Consider the following 25,243-nt stretch of genomic DNA (forward strand, 5'->3'; position numbering starts at 1 on the left):
TGAGAACCACAGAGGGAATGTTGCTTGCTGCTAAGGATTTTTTTCTTCTAATGTACAAAACAGCGGAAAGTCACATACGTCACTCCACACACAGAATAAGGGTTTTCTCTATCCTTAGGCCAAAAAAAAAGAAAAAAAAAGAAAGATGTATTTTTATCCTCAATATTTTTTTCAGACAATATTCTGACCACATATAGACACACTCCATAGATCTCTTTCTCTCTCTATATATATATATATATATATAATATGTATACGATATGAACGAGGCCACCTTGTTGAGAAGGACAAAATGAGTCACTAGGTTTGGGTTAGCACAGACTTCAACTGCTGAAAGAGAAGAAGAAAGAGAAAAAAGAAGAAGAAGAAGAAGAAGAAGAAGAAGAAGAAGAAGAAGAAGAAGAAGAAGAAGAAGAAGAAGAAGAAGAAGAAGAAGAAGAAGAAGAAGAAGAAGAAGAAGAAGAAGAAGAAGAAGAAGAAGAAGAAGAAGGGAGTCAATGAGCAGGAGAGAGGGCTGTAAAGGCAGGAAATCTCATACACCTGGGTGTCCATGGATGTCATTAAACGTATAAAATCTATACCCTCCTTGTACCATTTTCTCAGAGTCTCTCCAGCTGATCCTATGTACAACACAGTCTTCTACAGTTTATAAGCACACCAGGTTTTGGGATAAACTCCCTATTGAATAACATGGATGCACAATGTCCAGTGGCCATGTCTCTCAGCTGTTTCTCTGGTTGGACACCATGTTGTGTGAGCACCAGTGATCTAAAAGCACCATTAGAAGTATCCCTGCAACAGGGGAGGAGGAGGTGCATAGGTGCATATTATGCTGAGAAACACATCATAACAACGGAATCTGATTGGTGTATGTTCTGAATAGACCATTCTGATTGGTACTCGTGCTGCTTTAATACATCTAAACGCTTTTTGATTGGTGCCCTTGACTCATGACTGGATTCAAAATGGCATTATTAGTTCTGACGTCTGCATAGATTGGAGTTCTGACTGCATCTGGTTATCAACCGAGGTAACAGGAGAGATACACAGATGGCAGCCCTAAGCCCAAAGGCCCTGCGACACCCCCAGTACAGGGCCCTGCCCATAAGGCCATGCCAGACAGCACATTAACGGCACAAGGAAACCTTCAGTACTCGAGGCAAGGCCAGTGGCTGCCCATTGGTCAGATAAGAGCTCTAGTGGCTGCCCATTGGTCAGATAAGAGCTCTTCCTCTTCCTTGTTCTGATAGCCTTAACACAAAGCACTCATAACCATAGTCAAGCACTGCAAATGAAACACACTCAACAGATTAGAACATAAAAATAAGTAGCACAACTTCGCTTTTAGAGACACAGCAAAATTACTTCCTCTGAAATAGGTTAGCTGTTAACGCATATGTAAATGTAAACTAAAGCTGTAACTGTATGGCACTTCATTAAATATGCGGGAAGAGAGCAGGCAAAAAAAACAAAAAAAAACATAGTAAAAGAAGCATTGTGAAGCTGCTGTGCAAGACTGTCAGCCAATCACAGCCAGCCGGGGGTCAGCAGGGTGGGGCAAATCAGGTAAACAGGGCAGAGCTAGTCAGGTGAACCAATCAGAGAAAGGACTGTTGATACAGAGGAACCAATCAGGTAGAAAGCTCAGGTAAGCAAGGCGGAGCCAGGAGAGTGAACCAATTAGACGCAGGTTGGTGAGAACGGGGGAGCAAGCCAGGGTTCAGTACGTTTTTACGTTCTGGAACGTTCAATTGAACGGAAACGGTGCTGTACTGAATGACCAGTTGAAAAGCGGGGAGGGGTTGGGTTGTGGGTTGGGGAATGCTGTCAGCATGGCCACTGCCCTTTAAATATGTCACTCATTGCTTCAAGCCACACCCCGCCATACCCACCAAACGGGAGGAAATGTACCTCAAAGTCTGTTCAAGAACGTACAAGAATGTTTGTTCAGTACAAACCGTTCCGCAACGTAGCAAATGTTCAAGCGAACTGAACGCACCTAATGTAAACAGGGCAGAGCCAGTCGTTAGATCTTAGCCAGGTGGGTGAGGGGGTGCAGCTAGTCTTATTAGAGCAGGCGGCGCTCTGTAGGGCCAGCAGGTGACAGACAGGTGAGCTGAGCAGCTTGACAACTGTGCCAGAGTGGCTGTGTGAGCAGAACCACAGAGCTGAGACCAGAGCTCAGATGCCTGTCTGAGTGGGACCCAGTCTGTCCAACCCAGTCTAACTTCACAGACAACACCTATGTGTCTGTAGGAAGACTCCTCCTCCCCAGAGTCACTCTCAAAGAGCTGGCCAGTGTCTCCAATGTCTGTAGAGTGCTGCATCTGCCCCTCTTCACATGATGGCTCCTCAATCATCTGTAAAAACACACACAATAGTACAATCAGCACTACAGTCGTTCCTGTCCGCTTACAGTGATTGTCGACTGAACATTAAACAGTAACTCACAGTGTTTATTCTACATCTATAAATGTATCCCAGTTGGAAGATTCCTGGAAACAGGAAGGAATAAGCATCTTCCAACTGGGATTTCTGGAAAACCTGGGGACTTTCTGAAGTTACCGGAATTTTGAAACCCTAAAGAGGACTCTCCAAATAAAGTTGGATTGAATCTAGAGGTGGGTTGTACCTCAACTGTCAGTCTCCTCGTCTGGCCCTCCCACCTGCTTCATCCCTCCTCCTCCTCCTCCTCCTCTTTATCCTCATCCTCAGTAAAAAATAAAAATAAAGGCCCCATTTTGAAGTGTGGATTGTGTGGTGGTAACAAAAGGTTGGTAGGTAGTCAATGTATTTCAGCATCATGGCATGGCTGTGCTCCTCCAATAGTAACTGAATCATCGAGAAACGAAATGGAGGGAGGGAGGGGGACAGGGAGGGAGGGAGGGAGGGAGGGGGACAGGAAGGGAGGGAGGGAGAGGGGGGGACAGGAAGGGAGGGAGGGAGACAGGAAGGGAGGGAGGGGGGTACAGGAAGGAAGGGAGGGAGGGGGGGACAGGAAGGGAGGGAGGGAGACAGGAAGGGAGGGAAGGAGGGGGGACAGGAAGGGAGGGAGGGAGACAGGAAGGGAGGGAGGGAGGGAGGGGGGACAGGAAGGAAGGGAGGGAGGGGGACAGGAAAGGAGGGAGGGAGGGAGGGGGACAGGAAGGGAGGGAGGGGGGACAGGAAGGGAGGGAGGGGGACAGGAAGGGAGGGAGTGAGGGGGGACAGGAAGGAAGGGAGGGAGGGGGGACAGGAAGGGAGGGAGGGAGACAGGAAGGGAGGGAGGGGGACAGGAAGGAAGGGAGGGAGGGGGGACAGGAAGGGAGGGGGCAGGGAGGGAGGGGGGACAGGAAGGAAGGGAGGGGGGGGACAGGAAGTGAGGGAGGGAGGGGGCAGGGAGGGGGCAGGAAGTGAGGGAGGGAGGGGGGACAGGGAGGGGGGACAGGAAGGAAGGGAGGGAGGGAGGGAGGGAGGGAGGGAGGGAGGGAGGGGGGGGAGGGGAGGGGGAGAGAGAGAGAGAGGGTGAGGGAGGGAGAGAGAGAGGGAAAGAGAGAGAGAGTTAAATCTCAGTCAGCAACAAAAAAAAATACCACAGCACACTCCTAACACAGAGAGAGAACAGAACAGAACAAAAGGAAGAGGAAGAGAAAGAGAAAAGGCAGGAAGTTGTTTCAAAACGTCTCACCCCTCAGAACAAAATCAGAGCTTTGGTTGTCATGGACACGATTACGCCCAAATGCCCTCCTCGTCATCCTATCGGTGACAGTGTTATAGGCCGGCAGAAAAGGTCAGCAGGAAGTGAAGAGAGTAGAAAGGAGTTAGTATTAGTCAAAGGTATGTAAGGGATAATCAACGAGGGGCTATGTGTTCTATAGAAAATAATGAACGACGTGGAAGGTGTGTTCCACGACACACTGGCTACAGCTTTGTAGTGATCCCTTACAAAAAATTATTGCAGTTTTGAAACTGCAGTAAAAGTGCAGTAACTGTAGTCGACTGTGGTATTTCGGACGCAGTAATTGCAGAATAATTGCAGTGTACTGCAGTTGAACAGCAGTTATAATGCACTGTAACCGCAGTTACACTGCAAAATTACTGCAGTAAAAAAAACTGTTATTTTGGACGCAGTATTTGCAGCATACTGCAGTTATACTGCACTCTGACTGCAATCTTTTTTTCATAAAGGCGAATTACCATGAATAATAAAAAAATACAGAACAGTCTCAACAGCCAATTATTGCAGGATATCCAAGGATATGCAATAACAACAAACATGGCCTTTTATATCATGGCTATAATTTAACACATTTGCCGCTAGAAATGTGTTCATTTGCAGATAGAAATGTGTTCAACATCCACTGAATTAGCTAACAAGTTTACTAGATAGCTACAGTAGTTGCCTTGGTAACCAAACAGACAGACTTGCTAGTTTAGCTAACCAAACCATAAGTCCCAGCTTGCTATTATGAAAATCTAATTCAACAATGCCAATAATGTTTTCAAACATAGAACATGTAAGAATTAACTATAGCCATTGAATTCTACCGTGCTGATATACCATGCGTTTTAGGGAAATAATGCACGTTCTAGAATGCCCTTCAAGCCAATCAAAAACGAGCATTCAACAATGCCATGGTATAATATCTGACAGCATGTCATGAGTAGGGAAATATGCAGTAGAGAAATGATTGAAAGCAGTAGATTAAGAGTCAGGATAGTGGTATACCGTATATAGGATTATAAAGGATTAATATGGAGGATAGCAAAAGTATATTGGATAGCATATTGCATAAAGGATGAAAGAAATAGTCATGTTGACATCATGTAAGTCTGCTTGTTGCTTATCAATCCAATCTGCATTGCATAGGTTAATTAAAGAGCCACTTTGTGATATTTACAGCCTGTATTGGTTGAAAAGGTTGAGAGTGTTCAGCTTGGTCAAGGCATGACTGCAGAGCAAAGCTGAGAATAGAAATTGGGTCTCTTTTCATCTCACATCAGGAATGGCACCCTATTCCCTATAGTGTACTACTTTTGACCAGGGCTCAGAGGGCTCTGATCAAAAGTACTTCACTATACTGTATAGGCTGCCATTTGAGACACAGCCTTAGAGTTCATCTAAACATAGATTTAGACCCACAATGCAACACTCTAGCCATTAGACCACCACACCACAGAGAGGATAGGAAACTGAGAGGGACAGATTGCTTTTTGTCTAATAGTGTCTGCAAAAACATATGTTATTGTAAAAACAAAATGGACCTAAATATTTTCCATAATTGTAGCCTCTCAAAGTGCTCTCTTTAGAGTTGGCAATGAAATTCATGATGAGTAAGATAATATGGTTTTGGATAAGTACAGTAAGTGCACCACTTTAGTAGCTACAATGAATAAAATAATATCAGTCAGTGTTCTGGGCCTTTAGTCATAAAACGTCTCAGAGTAGTGCTGATCTAGAGACAGTTTGACCTTTTAGATCATAAAGAATATGATTATATGGAAAGGGGGCCACCTGATCCTAGGTAAGCACTGCTACTCTGAAACGCTTTTAAAAATCCAGTCCCTGATTGTAAACACAAGATAGCGAGACATCTGACCTGGTCAGGGGAGGGGCGATGGCCGGCATGGGTGGGTCCTCTGGCAGGCCCTGGTCCTCCGCGGTGGTGTGGGGCCGGGTGGCGGGGGTGCCCGCCGTGCTGTTGCGGGGTGTGGGGAGGGTGGTGGGGGTGCTGTTGGGGATGTGGGTGCTGGGGATGGGGGGCTTGCTGAGGGGGGCCATGGGGGTGCTGCTGGGGGTGCTGCTGGGGGTGCTGTTGGGGGTGCTGTTGGGGGTGGGGGTGCTGCTGCTGTGGCGGAGGCCCATGGGGGGTGCTGTCCTGGGTGGGGGTGTTGTTGCTGTGGATGCTGGGGCCGTGGTTGGTGTTGTTGATGCTGGGGCAGGGGATGTTGGGGGTGTCCCTGTGGGTGCTGCTGTGGATGAGGGGGGTACTGCTGTTGAGGCTGCTGGGGGTGTGGGTGTTGTTGGGGTGGGGGCTGGGGGTGCTGGGGGTGTGGGGCATGGGGGTACGGGGGCTGTTGCTGCTGCTGGGGGTGTGGAGGGTGCTGATACTGGGGCTGGGGGAGCTGAACCTGGGGGCCCGGGTGGGGTTGCTGTGGTTGGGTGTGGTGGGGAGGATGGGGGTGGTAGTGGTCGTCTTCATAGTTGTCTGCAATCAGCTTCATCCTGCTCTGTGTCTGTTGAACAAAACACAAACATGTCAGTGCTACAATTTAACACGAGAGACCCAAACACTGAGTTAGTTATTATGAGTACCTAATGGCAAGGAATTGATTGAGTTAGAAGCGAGAGAGTAGCAACTGAGTAGCTGAAATAAGCTTATAACGGACCACTGTTGCTATCGTGAGCAAGTCCTTCCTGCAAAATATACTTTTTGGATCTCCTGTATACATTTACATTTCAGTCATTTAGCAGACGCTCTTATCCAGAGCGACTTACAGTTAGTGAGTGCATACATTATTTATTTATATTTTTCATACTGGCCCCCCGTGGGAATCGAACCCACAACCCTGGCGTTGCAAACACCATGCTCTACCAACTGAGCTACATCCCTGCCGGCCATTCCCTCCCCTACCCTGGACGACGCTGGGCCAATTGACTGAATTGAAATGGAATTGACACCAACCCTGAGTAAAGGTTGAATACAATGTCCACCTGCGTTGTGTCAACAGTCCTTACCTGCTGTTTGAGCTGGTGCATCAATCTGTCCTTCTCCCTCTTCAGAGCCAAAACCTCTTCCTGGGTCTTCTTCTTCCCAGAGGCAGACAGCTCTAGCAGAGCGATGTTAGCGTCCTTCTCACTGATCGCTGCCAGCAGGGCCTGTTGCCTATGGAGAGAGACAGAGAGAGAGAGAGAGAGAGAGAGAGAGAGAGAGAGAGAGAGAGAGAGAGAGAGGATACCATTCAGCACAGCTGAGACAAAACATGCATCTTTCCCACATCCGAAGATTGATCTTGAGATGGCTTTTGAGCATTCACAAGGCCAAGCAAGTCCTGTTTTATATCCTTGTCCTACATGAATTATTTGACCGCAGCCCTTCTTGAAAACCTTAAATGAATATGAAGAACATGAATATGTTTCATTGCTCTGCTAATGTACAGTATGATGTCCCGTGACTTACTTCATCTCCAGGATCTCCTCTAGCTGTTTCCTGCGCTCCTGCCTCATGTTTGTCAGGTGACCGTCCCTCTCCTGCAGGGACTGCTGGGTAGACGAGAGGCGCTGCTTGGTGGCGTCCAGCTCCTGTCTGGTCCTCTCCAGGGTGTTCATCATCTCCTCCAGCTGACACACAAAAAGAGGAAGTGATTACTCACACTTTCTCTCTCTCTCTCTCTCCTCCTCTCTCTATATCCCCCTCACTTTCTCTCGCTCTCCTATATGCACTACCCTGTTAAACTACGATGAGAAATCTTTCTCTTTCTGTCTCAGACACACACACTATATATATATATATATATATATAAGCATACCTTTACATGCTGGGCTGGGTCCATGGTGTTGTCCTTTCGAGGATCCCCCATTATCTGACCAGGCTTCTTGTCCCCCTGGGGGCCCAGTTTGAGGTTGGGGCCCCCCTTTTTAGTAACCTGCTCCTTGGCCTGCCTGGATGGAGAACCACAGAGGAGGTCAGAGTTCAACCCTCTACAGTCCTACTACTCATCTTCGTACCTCACCACTATCAGGACTACCGGTACCAATCGTTCCTGATTATGTCTCTTTGGGTTGGGGATTTGTTTTGTATGTTTTTTTTTTTTTACTTTTACCCCTTTTTCTCCCCAATTGGTAGTTACACTCTTGTCCCATCGCTGCAACTCCCCTATGGACTCGGGAGAGGCGACGGTTGAGAGCAATGCGTCCTCCGAAACACGACCCTGCCAAGCCGCACTGCTTCTTGACACACTGCTCGCTTAACCGGGAAGCCAGCCGCACCAATGTGTCGGAGGAAACACCGTCCAGCTGGCGACCGGGGTCAGCTTGCAGGCGCCCGGCCCGCCACAAGGAGTCGCTAGAGTGTGATGGGACAAGGAAATCCCGATCACGGGATCGAACCCGGGTCTGTAGTGACGCCACTGCGCCACTCGGGAGGCCCGGGGAAACAACTTTTGAGGCATTACTAATGCTTTGTCTACTGCACGTTGTCTGTAAATACAGTATAACACATGATCAAGACACACAGAACTCCAACCCCTAACACACATATAAGTGAGTGATACAAGGCGACTGTGAGACTCATTAGAAACACATAGAGATGGACACAACATACCACAGGTTAGACATACAGGTACTGTAAATTACACTGACATTTTGATATAAAATCAATGAAAAACATTCAGGAGACATACAGGAAAGATAATACACAATACATATATGAGACACAAATGAGACATAGACAAGTCCATGTTAATATGTTTAGACTCACAGGTTTAGGCAGAAAGAGTTAGAATGGGAGGGGGGTAGTTGCACCTCTCAGGTGTAGGGTGTTGTTGGGGGGGGGGGCATGCCAAAAGGGGTTCGTACTTACCTGGGAGCTAGGCTGCAGGCGGAGGAGAGGAAGAAGAGGAGGAGGAGGAAGAGGAGGAAGGAGGGATGGCAGCGCACACAGGAGACAGGAGGAAAAGAGGAGAAGAGTAAAAGAAACCATAGAAACGTTAGAATCATAACAGAAGAGAAGAACGACAACAGAGGACCCAGAACCAGAAGAGGTTGGAGTGTATTCAGAGACAGACAGGGAGAGATCATCATCATCAGAAGCACCAATGAGAGTCAGTCACTGAAGGACACAGCAGCCTGACAGACAAAGCTAATGCAGGATGCACAGGATACACCTTCTCCTCTGACAGCCAGGTTAGAACCCTGCCTGTGTATTAGCTGCTGGCTGCACAGTCTGTGAGTGCGAGCCGGGCATGCAGTCAGTCAGGACACCAGCCGGGCTAGAGCGAGGGGGATCGAGCGGGGGTAGGCTAGGAGGAGGGAGGGGGACAAGAGAGCTAGTATAGCTAGACAGGAAGGCAGAGAGGAGCCCAAGTGGGCAAGGCAGCAAGGGAACCAGTCAAGGGAGCCATGGCAGACAGCCAGACAGAGGGGACCAACCAACTAACTGACACCCCTGGGGACCAAACCAGATTCTGGGGGGTTGAGTAGAGGACATCCAGACCCTACCTACTAAAGCAGCTCACTCACTGAGCAGAGCACAGTTGACCTGGAGCACAGCAGCTCTAGTCATGCAGGCCAGGCTACTAGGCTGAGAGCTAGCCTTTACATCTGGCACAGCAAGCTGGGCAGGGGAGAGGGCAGGGAGACCAAGGGAGAGCAGGGGAGAGGTCAGTGTAGAGAGGATGGGTTTCACTGTGAATAGTAGGGTGGAGGTATTAGAGCAAAAAGGGTCAGGGTGGTTGTGGGGGGGGGGGCAGGCGGGCAGATGGGGAGTTGGAATGAGCAGGGGAAGCGGCGTGCTCACGGCAGGAGAAGGACTCAGCTCTAAAGACCTTCCTACTGTACAGAAGCTACACCAAACAGCCAACACACAAAAGGAAACAGAAAAAGGTGTGTGTGTGTGTGTGTGTCTGGTTATGGTATATGTGTAAGGTACATGTACAATATGTGCATTTGCTACAGTACAGATCCAATAATGGCATTCTGTTGTAATGAGAGAGCTCATGTTAAAGGATGGGAACAGGGTACGTATAATTGAAAAGGAATATGAATGTTAAATATGTCAAAACTGACATATATGAGACATACACTACCGTTCAAAAGTTTGGGGTCACTTAGACATTTCCTTGTTTTCCATGAAAACATACATGAAATGAGTTTGAATAGGAAATATAGCAAAATACATAGGAAATGTAGTCATTGACAAGGTTAGAAATAATGATTTTTAATAGAAATAATAATTGTGTCCTTCAACATTTGCAGCAATTACAGCCTTGCAGACCTTTGGCATTCTAGTTGTCAATTTGTTGAGGTAATCTGAAGAGATTTCACCCCATGCTTCCTGAAGCACCTCCCACAAGTTGGATTGGCTTGATGGGCACTTCTTACGTACCATACGGTCAAGCTGCTCCCACAACAGCTCAATAGGGTTGAGATCTGGTGACTGTGTTGGCCACTCCATTATAGACAGAATACCAGCTGACTGCTTCTTCCCTAAATAGTTATTTCATAGTTTGGAGCTGTGCTTTGGGTCATTGTCCTGTTGTAGGAGGAAATTGGCTCCAATCAAGCGCCGTCCACAGGGTATGGCATGGCGTTGCAAAATGGAGTGATAGCCTTCCTTCTTCAAGATCCCTTTTACCCTGTACAAATCTCCCACTTTACCACCACCAAAGCACCCCCAGACCATCACATTGCCTCCACCATGCTTGACAGATGGCATCAAGCACTCCTCCAGCATCTTTTCATTTGGTCTGCGTCTCACAAATGTTCTTCAGATTTCGATTCGTCTGTCCATAACACTTTTTTCCAATCTTCCTATGTCCAGTGTCTGTGTTCTTTTGCCCATCTTAATCTTTTGTTTTTATTGGCCAGTCTGAGATATGGCTTTTTCTTTGCAACTCTGCCTAGAAGGTCAGCATCCCGTAGTCACCTCTTCACTGTTGACATTGAGACTGGTGTTTTGCGGGTACTATTTAATGAAGCTGCCAGTTGAGGACCTGTGAGGCGTCTGTTTCTCAAACTAGACACTCTAATGTATTTGTCCTCTTGCTCAGTTGTGCATCGGGGCCTCCCACTCCTCTTTCTATTCTGGTTAGAGACAGTTTGCGCTGTTATGTGAAGGGAGTAGTACACAGCGTTGTACGAGATCTTCAGTTTCTTGGAAATGTCTCACATGGAATAGCCTTCATTTCTCAGAACAAGAATAGACTGACGAGTTTCAGAAGAAAGTAATTTGTTTCTGGCCATTTTGAGTCTGTAATTGAACCCACAATTGCTGATGCTCCAGATACGCAACTAGTCTCAAGAAGGCCAGTTTTATTGCTTCTTCAATCAACACAACAGTTTTCAGCTGTGCTAACATAATTGCAAAAGGGTTTTCTAATTATCAATTAGCCTTTTAAAATGATACACTTGCCAATGGAACACAGGACTGATGGTTGTCGATAATTGGCCTCTGTACACCTATGTAGATATTCCATTAAAAATCAGCAGTTTCCAGCTACAATAGCCATTTACAACATTAACAATGTCTACACTGTATTTCTGATCATTTTGATGTTATTTTAATGGACAAAAAAATTGCTTTTCTTTCGAAAACAAGGACATTTCTAAGCGACCCCAAACTTTTGAACGGTAGTGTATATGAGAAATATATGATGTCATTGTGGCTTGTATATGTACAATTGTATTTGTTTAATGTGTTTTTAAATATATGGACAAGTTCAGTATTAATACAATATACTGTATGTTTATGTTAATTCATACATGCTGCTGCAGATGATTGATTAGTTTGTGATATAGTTAGTTTAGTCATATACAGTGCCTTCAGAAAGTATTCACACCCCGTTACTTTTTCAAATTGTGTTGTGTTACAGCCTGAATTTAAAATGGATTCAATTTAGTTTTTTTGTCACTGGCCTACACACAATACCCCATAATGTCAAAGTGGAATTATGCTTTTCAAAATGTTGACAAATTAATTAACCCCTTTGTTATGGCATGCCTAAATAAGTTCAGGAGTAAAAATGTGCTTAACAAGTCACATAATAAGTTGCATGGACTCACTCTGTGTGCAATAATAGTGTTTAACATGATTTTTGAATGACTAACTAATCTCTGGACCCCATACAATTATCTGTAAGGTCCCTCAGTCGAGCAGTGAATTTCAAACACAGATTCAACCACAAAGAACAGGGAGGTTTTCCAATCACCTAAAAGTAGACATTGAATATCCCTTTGAGCATGGTGAAGTTATTAATGACACTTTGGATGGTGTATTAATACACCCAGTCACTACAAAGAAACAGGCGTCCTTCCTAACTCAGTTGCTGGACAGGAAGGGGGAGGGAAAGAAAGAAAAATATTCCAAAACATTCATCCTATTTGCAACAAGGCCCTAAAGTAATACCGCAAAAAATGTGGCAAAGCAATTAACTTTTTGTCCTGAATACAAAGTGTTATGTTTGGGGCAAATCCAACACAACACATTACGGAGTACCAGTCTCCATATTTCCAAGTATAGTGGTGGCTGCATCATGTTATGGGTATGTTTGTAATCGTTAAGGACTGGGAAGTTTTTCATAATAAAAAAGAAACGGAATGGAGCTAAGCATAGGCAAAATCCTAGAGGAAAACCTGGTTCAGTCTGCTTTCCACCAGACACTGGGAGATGAATTCACCTTTCAGCAGGCCAATAACCTAAAACACAAGGCCACATCTCCACTGGAGTTGCTTACAAAGAAGACATTGAATGGCCTTCGTTACAGTTTTGACTTAAATCTGCTTGAAAATCTATTGCAAGACCTGAAAATGGTTGTCTAGCAATGATCAACAACCAATTTGACAGAGCTTGAAGAAATGTGAGAAGAATAATGGGGAAATGTTGCACAATCCAGCTGTAACACAACACAATTTGGTATAAGTCAAGGGGTATGAATACTTTCTGGAGGCACTGTATAACATTCATCTTTTTCAATTTCCCATTCTCACCTTAGTTACTGAATCATAAAGGGTGTGCAGACACGGATGGAGAAGCAGGCTGAGGACATGCACACAATGATACAAACACATGCACATACAACATAACACACACACACACACATTCACACACACAGATGCAGACTTTTGCAAAACTTCTGCCAAGAAATTTGCACAACAGATCCAGTGATCTTTACATAATATGGATGAGCTGATGGGCTTCCAAATCAAACCAAAGAAATGAACAGATGAGAGCAGTAGAGAGCCCATAGCGTTGCTTTAAAGATCTGTGGATCTCTCAGTCGTACAGACTGACAGCAGGCAGACCCAGACAGACAGACATACGGACAGGTGAGACCAGATGCAGGTGCAGTCGCAGTCGCAGACGTAAACCACGAGGGCAGCCGAGCTGAAGTGCCAGGGGCAGAGCACTCACTTTCCCAGGAAATCCCACACCATTCCCCCTATCTGCTGGGGGGCAGCAGCAGGGGCAGCGGAGGACACAGGGGGGAGTGGGTCAGGGGGGGCTCTGCCACCGGGACCGTGGCGAGGGACAGGGCCGAGGCCGGGGCGAGGGACAGGGGCAGAGTGAGGGGGGCTGGGCCAGCGGTAGAAGGAGGAGGATAAGAAGGGTAAAGTGTTGGGTAGATACAGAGAGAGAGAGAGGAAAGAGGGAGAGAAAGTGGTAAGAAGAGGAAGAAAGAAAGAAAGAGAAAGAAAGAAAGAGAAAGGTGGAGGAAAAGTTTAAAGGAGAGGAGGTGGATGGCCAGGAGTGAAGGGCAGCAGGAAAGAAGACATGGAGACACGGAGGGGGAGAGGAAAAAAGGAGTGGTTGGCGTGAACAAGGAAAATGAAAAGGGGGTAAAGAAGAACAAAAACACAGTTAATTAATCCAACCGTCACATCATGAGTATGGCACACGGAATATAATGGCACCGTATCACTGCCAGGGGGTGCTCATGAGACAAGAATTTACAGTTTGACCCACCTTGAGTGTCAGGACAGACCCTTTTCTGCAGTATTTTACATGACCACTTGGGATCTCACTAAAATGGCCAATCCAAAGTCTAAAGATGAAATGTTTGGTTCATTAATGCTCTACGAACTATAAGTAGGAAGCAGGTTGCCACCATTGGCTAGTACAGGACCCAGGCGGGGCAAAACATAGAAGGGCATGGATGGCACCAGAGCAGACTCACAGAATGACGTAACACCCATATACCATCAACACCAACAATAACAACAACAGGATGAGAGACTACATCAACTACACAAGAGCACATGCACATACATAACAAACATATCAAGGAGAATACCTTTCCAGCTCGGCGATCTTCTTGTCCTTGTCGTTCTTCTCAGTCTCCACCTCTCGGAGGATGGTTAGTAGCCTCTCCACCTCAGCCTGGGCCTTGCCAGACTCCTCCTTGTAGTAGGACACCTCCTTCTCCAGGAGCTTGACCCGCTGCTCCCGCTCCCGGTCCACATAATCTGGGTTCCCCCTGGAGCCCAGCCCCACCTGCTGCTGCTGCTGGACCTCATGGACCTCATGGGCCTTCTGCATGGTCATAGACGTGGGGAAACAGACCCACACACACACACACGGACGCAAGTGTGAACACACACACACACACGGACGCAAGTATGAACACACACACACAGAGGGGAGAGAACACAGAACAGACAAGCTCCACAGTTAGTCAGTGTCTTAAATGAACAACTCTTGTCTCCTCTCCTCACTTCTCTTCTCTCTGTCTCTCTCTCGCGCTCTCTCTCTCTCTCTATCTCTCTCTCCTTCCTCTCTCTCTCTCTCTCTCTCTCTCTCTCTCTATCTCTCTCTCTCTCTCTCTCTCTCTATATCTGTACTGTTTGAATAAAGCATAGTGAACAGGGGGCATCATAACTGCTACTGGCTCATTAGCTCTGACTGAGACTGTTATTTAGTTCCATTAAACAGTCCCGTGAGACTACTGTACCAGCGTGATCGGAACTGAAGGCTGCTTATGCCTGTTACAATATGCTAATGATACCAGGAAATACAAGCGATATGTCATTAGTGTCATTAGTTTACCTGAGTACCTCCTTACAGACTCGCTGACCTCATGACAATAACTTTTTAGGAGCCAAAGCAGACTGCTTCCCAGACACAGATTAAGCCTAGTCCTGGACAAAAGAGCACGTTCAATGGAGATTCAACATTTGGCGTGAATTCCTTTTAGTCCAGAAGTCAGCTTAATCTGGGTTGGGGAAACAGTCCCTGTGTGTACAGGTAGGACCAGGGCCTGTATCCACAAAGCATCGCAGAGCAGGAGTGCTGATCTAGGATCCTGACCTGTCTACACAATCTTATGATCTCAAAGATTAAACTGATCGTAGATCAGCACTCCTACTCTGAGATGCTTTGGGAATTTAGGCCCTGGTTATAATCACTAGGTATAATCACTGTCATCTCTCCTCTCATATCCCTCTGGATAATCACACCGTATCACCTGTAGTGTGTCCAAGTCACTGAAATAGGATAGGGTTTTGACCATCATACAGTAAAACTTGAACGGCTTGAGTCCCCTTCTAAACACACAAAACAGATCAGAAGTACACATCACCTCTGAAACATCATATGGACAACGCTGACAGCCACAGAGCAACGCCACAGACCCAACACAAGAGCTAATGCAACGAGAGAGCATCCTGTATCTAGACAAATATACACCACCACAGTAAGCCACTTCAACTACTGCCAATGTTAGAAGGTTAATATTACGCCTCTATTAAATTGACCACTTATCAACGTGTGAACAGTGAAGCGAGCCAAACAGTGACGATAAAACAAAGCATGCGATAACCAGGAGGACCAATCACAGCATGCAAAAGTCCAACACAGCTGGGAAGACAGTCTTTGCAATGCTTTCCCCATGAACAGAGTCAGGTCAATCCAGCAGTGACAACAAGTGACATATTTCAAGCATGAGGAGTAAGGTGAGAACTAATAGTTTGGGGGAATCTAATGCTCTTAGCTGCGGGTGGGGTCTGTTGCATTCCTATAACTGATATGAGAATTGAGAGTGAGTCCCAAATGGCACCCTATTCCCTATAGTGTACTACCCTATGGGCCCTGGTCACAAGTAGTGCAGTATAGGGAATAGGGTGCTGTTTGGAACACACACTTATAGGCCCTAAACCGGTATGCATGGTCTATTGCTACACTAAAATTGGTTTATTATTAAATCCAAGTTTGTTTAAACAGAGCTGTACAGAGCTGATGGATATCTTGGTATATTACTATTAATCATACGTCATGATGCCGGATGTGAGAACACTATAGAAGAAGAAGAAGAAAAAGAAGAAGAAGAAGAAGAACAAGAAGAAGAAGAAGAAGAAGAAGAAGAAGAAGAAGAAGAAGAAGAAGAAGAAGAAACTGTCCATAACTTTTAGCAAATTCTAATTTTTTTGCTAGGAATATTTATAAGAACCACTCAACCAGAGTGAAGATCACATTATATCACCATTGCACGGGTCTTAAAACAATTATTTCTTACAGAGACCAAGGGTTGAGCATCAACAATAGAGTAGGCCTACTATCAAGACACACAAAAAAACTAGCCCAAACTGTATTGTCATACAGACATCTAGCTATGCTTTTCTAAGCTAAATGCTAAGCTAAATGCTTAGCTTAAAGTGGAACTGACATCTTTTTAACTACTTTGCCGATTCAAAAACAAACAGACAATACAAATATCAGTAAAAAATATCAAATTCCCAGTTTATGCTACAAAATCAACTTTATAAGATGTTTTAAAAATAGGTTCTATTTGACTGGGATCACAAGTCAGTCATAACTTGGCTAAGAGGCTAGCGTATCTATTTATGTAGCAAGCTAAAAACACGGAGCCTAACGTTAACTAGATAGCTAGCTAGCTGCTAGGAGGATGTCATATCATGTCATGTCAATGGCGGAGTGGTCACTGAGTGACTGACTTGTTCCCCTCATATCATTTTTCGGTGGCTCTACACAGCTAGAGATGCAGGTTTCATTTGGTTAGCTAGCAATAACTTGAACGACTGTTATCCAGCTAGCATATCTCTTGCGATCACAAATTCAGAGCACAGAATAACTGATGAATTTACGCAATACCCGCTGAATATGACCGGTGTCAGTAAGCGCAGGCAAAATAAGTAATAGTTAGTCATGGACGCTCTAGATAACATGTAAATAGCCTATGTACCAGCTCTGCTAAGGCGTGTAAAATGGTCAGAGTGAGGTATTCTCTCATTTGTGTCTGGTAGTAGCTAGCTAGCAAGCTAGCCAAATTTAGCCAGGCAGGCTGCAGAAGGACGAGTAGGCTACAATTCCCCATCGTTTATCAGTGCAATTTTGACGGCCAACTAGCTGAAAAAGTTTAAGTGGGTTTCTCTAATGTTCCTTCATTATATTTTAGCTCATCTTGCTCTGGCTAGCATTAGTTGTTGATCTTGTTGTTATTGATGTGCATAACTGAGGGAGAGAGAGTCTACCTTTTCATGGTTGTTTGATCAATAGGACTGTAAAGTTCCCAAATGTAAGAGGACTCCCGTGGTATTGACATATTTGCAAAAATCCATTCAGGTGTATTATTCTATTAATTGTCCAAACACATGGCCGCTTCCCCACTCTATATTGCTATAGAATTTTCACAAATGCCTTAGTATACTTAACTCCCAAACATTCTAAGAATTTATGAAAACGTGAAAATTACCATATCTAAGTACTCGTTTGTCAGATTTTTTAAAGTGTCATATTGTTCCTGTGGGTGTTTATGAACAGATTCTAAGAAGATTTTATGTTGCTAAAATGCTGTCAGTTCCACTTTAATGCTAAGCACACCCAGAACAGAAGCGAATATCCAACTACAACACAAATATAGTTTTTTAACACAAATATTAAACGCCTAACTCATAATATGCGTGTAGTTGGAAAGCTAAATCATACTCATTAAGTGCAAAGGTCAACATGCATAATACATTATGTGAAAGAGACACCAGTGACAGTGGGACTGGGTCCATGTGACCATGACATGATCACCCACTAGCTAGATAGCACGTTCCAGGGTTTTAGAGTGGATTTTGGTGGGCGTTGGGTGTCCTCATGCTTTCAATATGTGCCACCACAGCGAGCTCCGGAGCGGAGAAGGACTTACAGGGTTGTTCATCTGACTGAACAGCTGCTCTGCTTGCTACATTGCAAAGGAAGGTGGTGAAGGGGGGAGACGGGGGAAACGAGGAGGGAGGGGAGGGGGGAGACCCGGGGAAGATATCATTAGCATGTAGCTCCATTAGCCAGAGGAGAGTGGAAACAGCAGGATCAGGGCAGAACAGACCAGCCTGGTGCCAGATCTGTTTGCGCTGTCTCGTAAACTCCTATATGGTCATTCTCATGCCAAACAGACAATGACCAAGGGAGTTGGCGAGACAGCTCAAACTGTTCCTGGACCAGGCTAAGAACAGACATGTTACATGTTACATGTTCCATGTTAAAGCAGTATCAATACAGAGAACACGTTTACTGTACATGTTGAACATTATGTTGAGACCATAGAAACAGAATGACACACAATATGGCCGCCGGTCCACCCATCGTGGAACATTGACTTGAAAGGGGGTGCCCGTTCTAGTAATTCTATTTCTATGGTTGAGACAGCCAGGACCACTGGAGAGGAACAGACGGAGGAGGAGGAGGACACAGTATGGGACAGAGAGACACAAGGGGGAAATCTGATGGACATCTTTGCTCCCCATCTCAGTGGTTCTACTGTGTTGTAGGAACATTATCTGAACGTTAACAAGACATAATAGGTCCAATAATATCCAGTTAGTCAGTTAACTCTGATCCAGTTTTCACATTCTATCATTATAGGAATTTATATGAACAGGTATTTGTTTTCGCTGATGAGAGGGTTTTAACAAGCAGCAAATTCAAATGAGGGATTGGACATTTTCACAATGTTGCTGCAGCGATGTGTATGTGTGTGCTAATAGTAGTAGCAGCAGCATTGTGAAAAGGGTGTGTGTTGGCAGGGACTGGGGTATATATCAGACATGCTTAATAGTAGAGAATGCTTCAGAGTTATCCACCATGACAGATAAAACATGGCAGCTTTTTACACACTCAAGTCCAGTAACCAGCAGGGATAGCACACATAACCAGGTTTGAACCAAAATGGTCTTGAATTGAGGATGTTGCTGTATTATACAGTAGCAATGAAGATTAGTGAACAATTTTTTTCCAGAATTGGATATGGTTGAATAATAAGTGGTTTAAAGGGGAAATTAAGTGATTTTCAACTTAATGTTAGATGGTTCCTAATGCTGAAAGTAGTCTATGGGCCAGGAGAATCTGAATTCCATGTTTCGGTGTTCTTTAAAAAAAACATTACAAACTTCCGCTAACTTGGCCACAGCTAGCTAAAAAAATAGAATGGAAGTGATAGGGGCAACCGTGCAATACTGAACATTACCTTTAATATGACTATGTCTGCCAGCTAGACTTGATGCATGGTAAAGTAAAAGTCTTCATCAGACGTACAGGTATAACACTGTCTACATACTGCAGGTTTAGATTGAATTGTAAAAATGCAACCGAAGAAAAGCAGATTAGTAAAGGAGATTATTTACTGGCAGAACTGTGCACAATGGACTTTAGTTTCTCTCAAATATCAAACATAAGTAAGCTCTGTACTAAACAATGTTAATTTAAATCCTCGCCATCCCTTAAACAGGGATTCTAACAGTGATTTTAACTGTGATAAACGTGTATATTGAGGCCATCCAAAATGAGTTGTTCAGGTTGTCATCGCTAGTTTACATAATAAACATCAGAACGAGAATAGTGTACACGAGTGGAGGCTGCTGAGGAGAGGACGGCTCATAATAATGGCTGGAATGGAGCGAATGGAATGTTATCAAACACATAGAAACCATGTGTTTGGCGTATTTGATACCATTCCGCTCCAGCCATTACCACAAGCCCGTCCTCCACAATTAAGGTGCCACCAACCTCCTGTGCTGCACACTGTAAAAAGTGGGACAGCACTGTTGTTCATCTGAAGTGCTTTTTCTGATTGGTATGGTCCAAAATTTCGCTTTGGTTCATTCAACCTATCTATTAAATTGGTCTGAAATCAATTAACGAAATTGACAGATCAATGTGATTTTTTGAATTGATTGAAAGCTTCTAAATAGCTTTCAACACCTCATGCGAATTCGCATTGCATAGCTGTGGGTGCAATGTAGCGGCAGCAGTCTATCAGAATAGTTGTAGGTGTGGCCTATTGTGGGCGTGACTTGAAGTTTACTATTTTTGCCCACCCGTAAGAGTGAATGTCATTACAGGGAATATGTTTATTTTATTTTTTTAAATTATGATTGTATGTTCACTGCCAGCACTGAATCTTAAATGATATCTGCATAAGTACTGTGATACTAAAGACCCTGGAAAGATTTCTGTTGATGAGATGGTCACTATTTGGTTATGACTAGTTAATGTGAAAATCTTATGTAAAGAAAGTGTTTGGAGTCATTATTTCATGTTATGGAACTACTTAATATCTTGATTAACAGGAAATTGATTGAATTGCTTGTAACCCAATTGAAGACATTTGGATAGGTAATTCCAATGTGACAAATCTACCTGGTACAACATCATAAAATGGGTTACAAGTGCATTCGGAATGTATTCAGACCCCTTGACTTTTTCCACATTTTGTTACGTTACAGCCTAATTCTAAAATGGGTAAGAAACTATCCTCAATCTATCCCATAATGACAAAGCGAAAACAGATTTTAGACATTCTTTGCAAATGTATATGTACAATACCAATCAAAGGTTTGGACACAACTACTCATTCAAGGGTTTTTCTTTATTTTTACAATTTTTTACATTGTAGAATAATAGTGAAGACATCAAAACTATGAAATAACACATATAGAATCATGTAATAACCAAAAAAGTGTTTGATGACAGCTTTGACTTGATGACAGCTTTGCACACTCTTGGCATTCTCTCAACCAGCTTCATGAGGTAGTCACCTGGAATGCATTTCAATTAACAGGTGTGTCTTCTTAAAAGTTAATTTGCACTTTATTTCATTCTTAATGCGTTTGAGACAATCAGCTGTGTTGTGACAAGGTAGGGGGGGGGGGGGGGGGGGGGGGGTGGTATACAGAAGATAGCCCTATTTGGTAAAAGACCAAGTCCATTATATGGCAAAAACAGCTCAAATAAGCAAAGAGAAACGACAGTCCATCATTACTTTACGACATGAAGGTCAGTCAATGCGGAATATTTCAAGAACTTTGAAGGTTTCTTCAAGTGCAGTCGCACCTACTTTCCATCCTTTAACTAAATATACTTTCCTGCAACCCGCCTCACCCAATGTGGAATGGATTCTGTTGTTTCTTCATACATTTTCATCCAGAACCTCTGGCTGAAACTAGCCAGCTAGCCAGTTAACTAGCTACTTGCTATTAGCCACCGTTTGCGGTCTTCACCATTGTCCGTGGCTGTGGCCTGCACTACCTACCAGCCAGCTCTAGCCTGGACAATTGTCGGCCAGTCTGCACAGTCTGCACATCGCTCTATCGAGCCAGAGCATATCAGATTTTCTGCCGGAGTCACTGAATCACTGGACCTTAACACCGGATCATCGCAACTAGCTAGCTGCAACCGAATGGCTGTTGTCGTTGTTGGCCACTGTCCTGAAGCTAACCCCAGTTAGCCTTGAGCTAGCCTCGAGCCAGGCCCATCTCCCGGCTATCTACCTCTCTGTCAACCGGACGGGATCTCCTGGTGTTGACACAGAGCCCCGCCGATCCATCACGACTGGTCTGCCGACGTAATCGTCTGATGTGGTTTCAACAGGCTTCCCGTTGCGACGACCACGAAGATCCATCTGCTAGCCCCGGCCCGCTAGCACACGCAATCAACAGCCGTGCCTCTAGCTCGCATGTAACGTAGCAGCCACTGAACTGCTCCCGGACTTACGTATTGCTGTTCACTGGACATTAAGATCACTCAGCTACACAGCTGATGCCTGCTGGACTGTTCCTTTATACGGTACCCCATCCTGTTTAGCCTCAGCTCAAACTTTCGTCGCCATTACCAGCTGTTGTCTTAGCTTTCTCGAATAGCACCCGTGACTGCTTTATGCCTCTCTCCCATGTCTATATGCCTTGCCTATTGCTATTTCGGTTAGTTCTAACTGTACTTTTTCAATGTAGAGCCCCCAGTCCTGCTCAACCTGTCTCAGATAGCTCATTTGTCCCACCCCCCACACACGCGGAGACCGGCTCAATCGGTGCCTCCAGTGATGCTATCTCTTTACCCAATGCTTAGGTTTACCTCCACTGTACTCATATCCTTCCATATCCTTGTCTGTACATAATGCCCTGAATCTATTCTACAACACCCGGAGAAATCTGCCCCTTTTTTTCTCTGTACCCAACGCACTAGAAGACCAGTTCTTAAAGCCTTTAGCCATATCTGGTGATGTAGTATCACTCCTGCTCCCCAGGCGCTATCATTTGTTGACTTCTGTATCCGCAGAAGCCTTGGTTTCTTGCATGTTAACATCAGAAGCCTCCTCCCTAAGTTTGAGTTATTCACTGCGTTAGCACACTCCGCCAACCCTGATGTTCTTGCAGTGTCTGAATCCTGGTTTAGGAAGGCCACCAAAGATTCTGACATTTCCATTCCCAACTACAACATTTTCCGTCTAGATAGAACTGCCAAAGGGGGCGGAGTTGCAATCTACTGTAGAGACAGCCTGCAGAGCTTATCATACTATCCAGGTCTGTGCCCAAACAGTTTGAGCTTCTACTTCTAAAAATCCACCTTTCCAGAAATAAGTCTCTCACTGTTGCCGCTTGCTACAGACCCCCCTCAGCCAACAGCTGTGCCCTGAACACCATATGTGAATTGATTGCCCCCCATCTATCCTCAGAGTTCGTATTGCTTGGTGACCTAAACTGGGATATGCTTAACACCCCGGCCGTCCTACAATCTAAACTAGATGCCCTCAATCTCACACAAATTATCAAGGAACCTACCAGGTACAACCCTAAATCCGTAAACATGGGCACCCTCATAGATATCATCCTGACTACACATCCGCTATCTTCAACCAGGATCTTAGCGATCACTGCCTCATTGCCTGCGTACGTAATGGGTCCGCGGTCAAACGACAACCCCTCATCACTGTCAAACGCTCCCTAAAACACTTCAGCGAGCAGGCTAACTGACCTGGCCTGGGTATCCTGGATGGATATTGACCTCATTCCGTCAGTAGAGGATGCCTGGTTGTTCTTTAAAAGTGCTTTCCTCTCCATCTTAAATAAGCATGCCCCATTCAAAAAATTCAAAACTAAGAACAGATATAGCCCCTGGTTCACCCCAGACTTGACTGCCCTTGAAAAGCACAAAAACATCCTGTGGCGTACTGCATTAGCATCGAACAGCCCCCGCTATATGCAACTTTTCAGGGAAGTCAGGAACCAATATACACAATCAGCTGTATGAGTCGGACGGCAGAGTGAAGGAAAAGCAGACAACAAGTGCTATGTGGGAACTCCTTCAAGACTGTTGGAAAAGCATTCCAGGTGAAGCTGGTTGACAGAATGCCAAGAGTGTGCAAAGCTGTCATCAAGGCAAAGGGTGACTATTTGAAGAATCTCAAATATAAAATATATTTTGATTTGTTTAACACTTTTTTGGTTACTACATGATTCCATATGTGTTATTTCATAGCCCTTGAATGAGTAGGTGTGTCCAAACTTTTGCCTGGTACTGTATATATGTATTTTGTATACCTTATTTACATAAGTATTCAGACCATTTGCTATGAGACTCGAAATTGAGCTCAGGTGCATCCTGTTTCCATTGATCATCCTTGAGATGTTTCTACAACTTGATTGGAGTCCACCTGTGGTAAACTCAATTGACTGAATGTGATTTGAAAAGGCACATACCTGTCTATATAAGGTCTCACAGTTGACAGTGCATGTCAGAGCAAAAACGAAGCCATGAGGTTGAAGGAATTGTCCATAGAGCTCCAAGACAGGATTGTATCGACGCACAGATCTGGGGAAGGGTACCAAAACATTTCTGCAGCATTGAAGGTCCCCAAGAACACAGTGGTCGCTTGGAGTTTGCCCAAAGGCACCTAAAGGACTCTCTGACCATGAGAAACAAGATTCTCTGGTCTGATGAAACCAAGTTTGAACTCTTTGGTTTGAATGCCAAGCGTCACGTCTGGAGGAAACCTGGCATCATCCCTACGGTGAAGCATGGTGGTGGCAGCATCATGCTGTGGGGATGTTTTTCAGCGGCAGAGACTGGGAGACTAGTCAGGATTGAGGGAAAGATGTACGGAGCAAAGTACAGAGAGATCCTTCATGAAAACCTGCTCCAAGACCTCAGACTGGGGCGAAGGTTCATCTTCCAACAGGACAACGACCCTAAGCACACAGCCAAGACAATGCAGGAGTGGCTTCGGGACAAGTCTCTGAATGTCCTTGAGTGGCCCAGCCAGAGCCCGGACTTGAACCCGATCGAACATCTCCAGAGAGACCTGAAGATAGCTGTGCAGTGATGCTCCCCATCCAACCTGACATTGCTTGAGAGGATCTGCAGAGAAGAATGGGAGAAACTCCCCAAACACAGGTGTGCCAAGCTTGTAGCGTCATACCCAAGAAGACTGTAATCACTGCCAAAGGTGCTTTAACCAAGTAATGAGTAAAGGGTCTGAATACTTATGTAAATGTGATATTTCAGTTTTTATTTTTTTAATACATTTGCAAACATTTCTAAAAACCAGTTTTTGCTTTAAAATTATGGGGTATTGTGTGTAGATTGATGAGGGGAAAAAACTATTTAATCAATTTTAGAATAAGGCTGTAACCTAACAAAATGTGGAAAAAGTCAAGGGGCCTGAATACTTTCTGAATGCACTTTATATTAGTTTGTATTTATGTTATTTTTAAGTTTAACCAAAGGGGAAAAGTAAGTTGAGTGTTGAAAGAAATAGGTTGCAACTTGAAATATATGTTTGTTAATAATCAAATATAACAGTTGGTATTGAATCATAAATTTGGTTTCAACAAATGTAATTTACTTGTAATCAGTTCTTTTTTTTACTTTTTAGGTTGATCCAAAGTAATTATTTACAGTGCATCTTTGAATCCCAGCCATGTAAGCCCCACTTCCATTAACACTTTTAACTGACGCAGTGCTAGGAGACCTACCTTCTGTAACTGTGTCTCCAACTTACTACACTCCTCTTTCTTCTGCTCGATGGCCATCTCCAGAGACTTGAGCTTGGACTCCTTCTTCAGGCTGGAGGAGGCCAGGGAGGAGGCGTGCTCCTTTAGGTCAATGAGACTGGACTACAGGGGGACAAACAGGGACAGCACGGACAGTCAGGATCACACAAGGAGGCACAGCACAGTAGAATAATAACAGAACAGGCCAAACTGGGTCACACTGCCAGAGGGAGCAGCATCCCATGTATTTGAAATGTCTTTGTGTTTTTATGTATGCACAGA

The 25,243-nt window shown here is 44.7% G+C and overlaps 1 protein-coding gene across 1 annotated transcript in view; it reads right to left on the reverse strand.

Annotated features, from left to right (window-relative positions):
• Positions 1-416: 416 nt before the first annotated feature.
• erc2 (ELKS/RAB6-interacting/CAST family member 2) overlaps positions 417-25,243 on the reverse strand; it is a 93,303-nt gene continuing 68,476 nt past the window's right edge. The window contains exons 11-23 of the mRNA XM_041888602.2: positions 24,944-25,084; positions 17,845-17,880; positions 13,990-14,228; positions 13,110-13,271; positions 8,562-8,573; positions 7,510-7,642; positions 7,161-7,321; positions 6,719-6,866; positions 6,146-6,216; positions 5,580-5,652; positions 3,668-3,735; positions 2,633-2,832; positions 417-2,360 (exon numbers count right to left, since the gene is read on the reverse strand). Coding sequence (XP_041744536.1) covers positions 3,709-3,735; positions 5,580-5,652; positions 6,146-6,216; positions 6,719-6,866; positions 7,161-7,321; positions 7,510-7,642; positions 8,562-8,573; positions 13,110-13,271; positions 13,990-14,228; positions 17,845-17,880; positions 24,944-25,084 — 1,203 coding nt within the window. The 3' untranslated portion in view covers positions 417-2,360; positions 2,633-2,832; positions 3,668-3,708. The remainder of the gene's footprint in view (positions 2,361-2,632; positions 2,833-3,667; positions 3,736-5,579; positions 5,653-6,145; positions 6,217-6,718; positions 6,867-7,160; positions 7,322-7,509; positions 7,643-8,561; positions 8,574-13,109; positions 13,272-13,989; positions 14,229-17,844; positions 17,881-24,943; positions 25,085-25,243) is intronic.

This window comes from Coregonus clupeaformis, chromosome 10, assembly GCF_020615455.1.
Source record: "Coregonus clupeaformis isolate EN_2021a chromosome 10, ASM2061545v1, whole genome shotgun sequence".
NCBI lineage: Eukaryota > Metazoa > Chordata > Actinopteri > Salmoniformes > Salmonidae > Coregonus > Coregonus clupeaformis.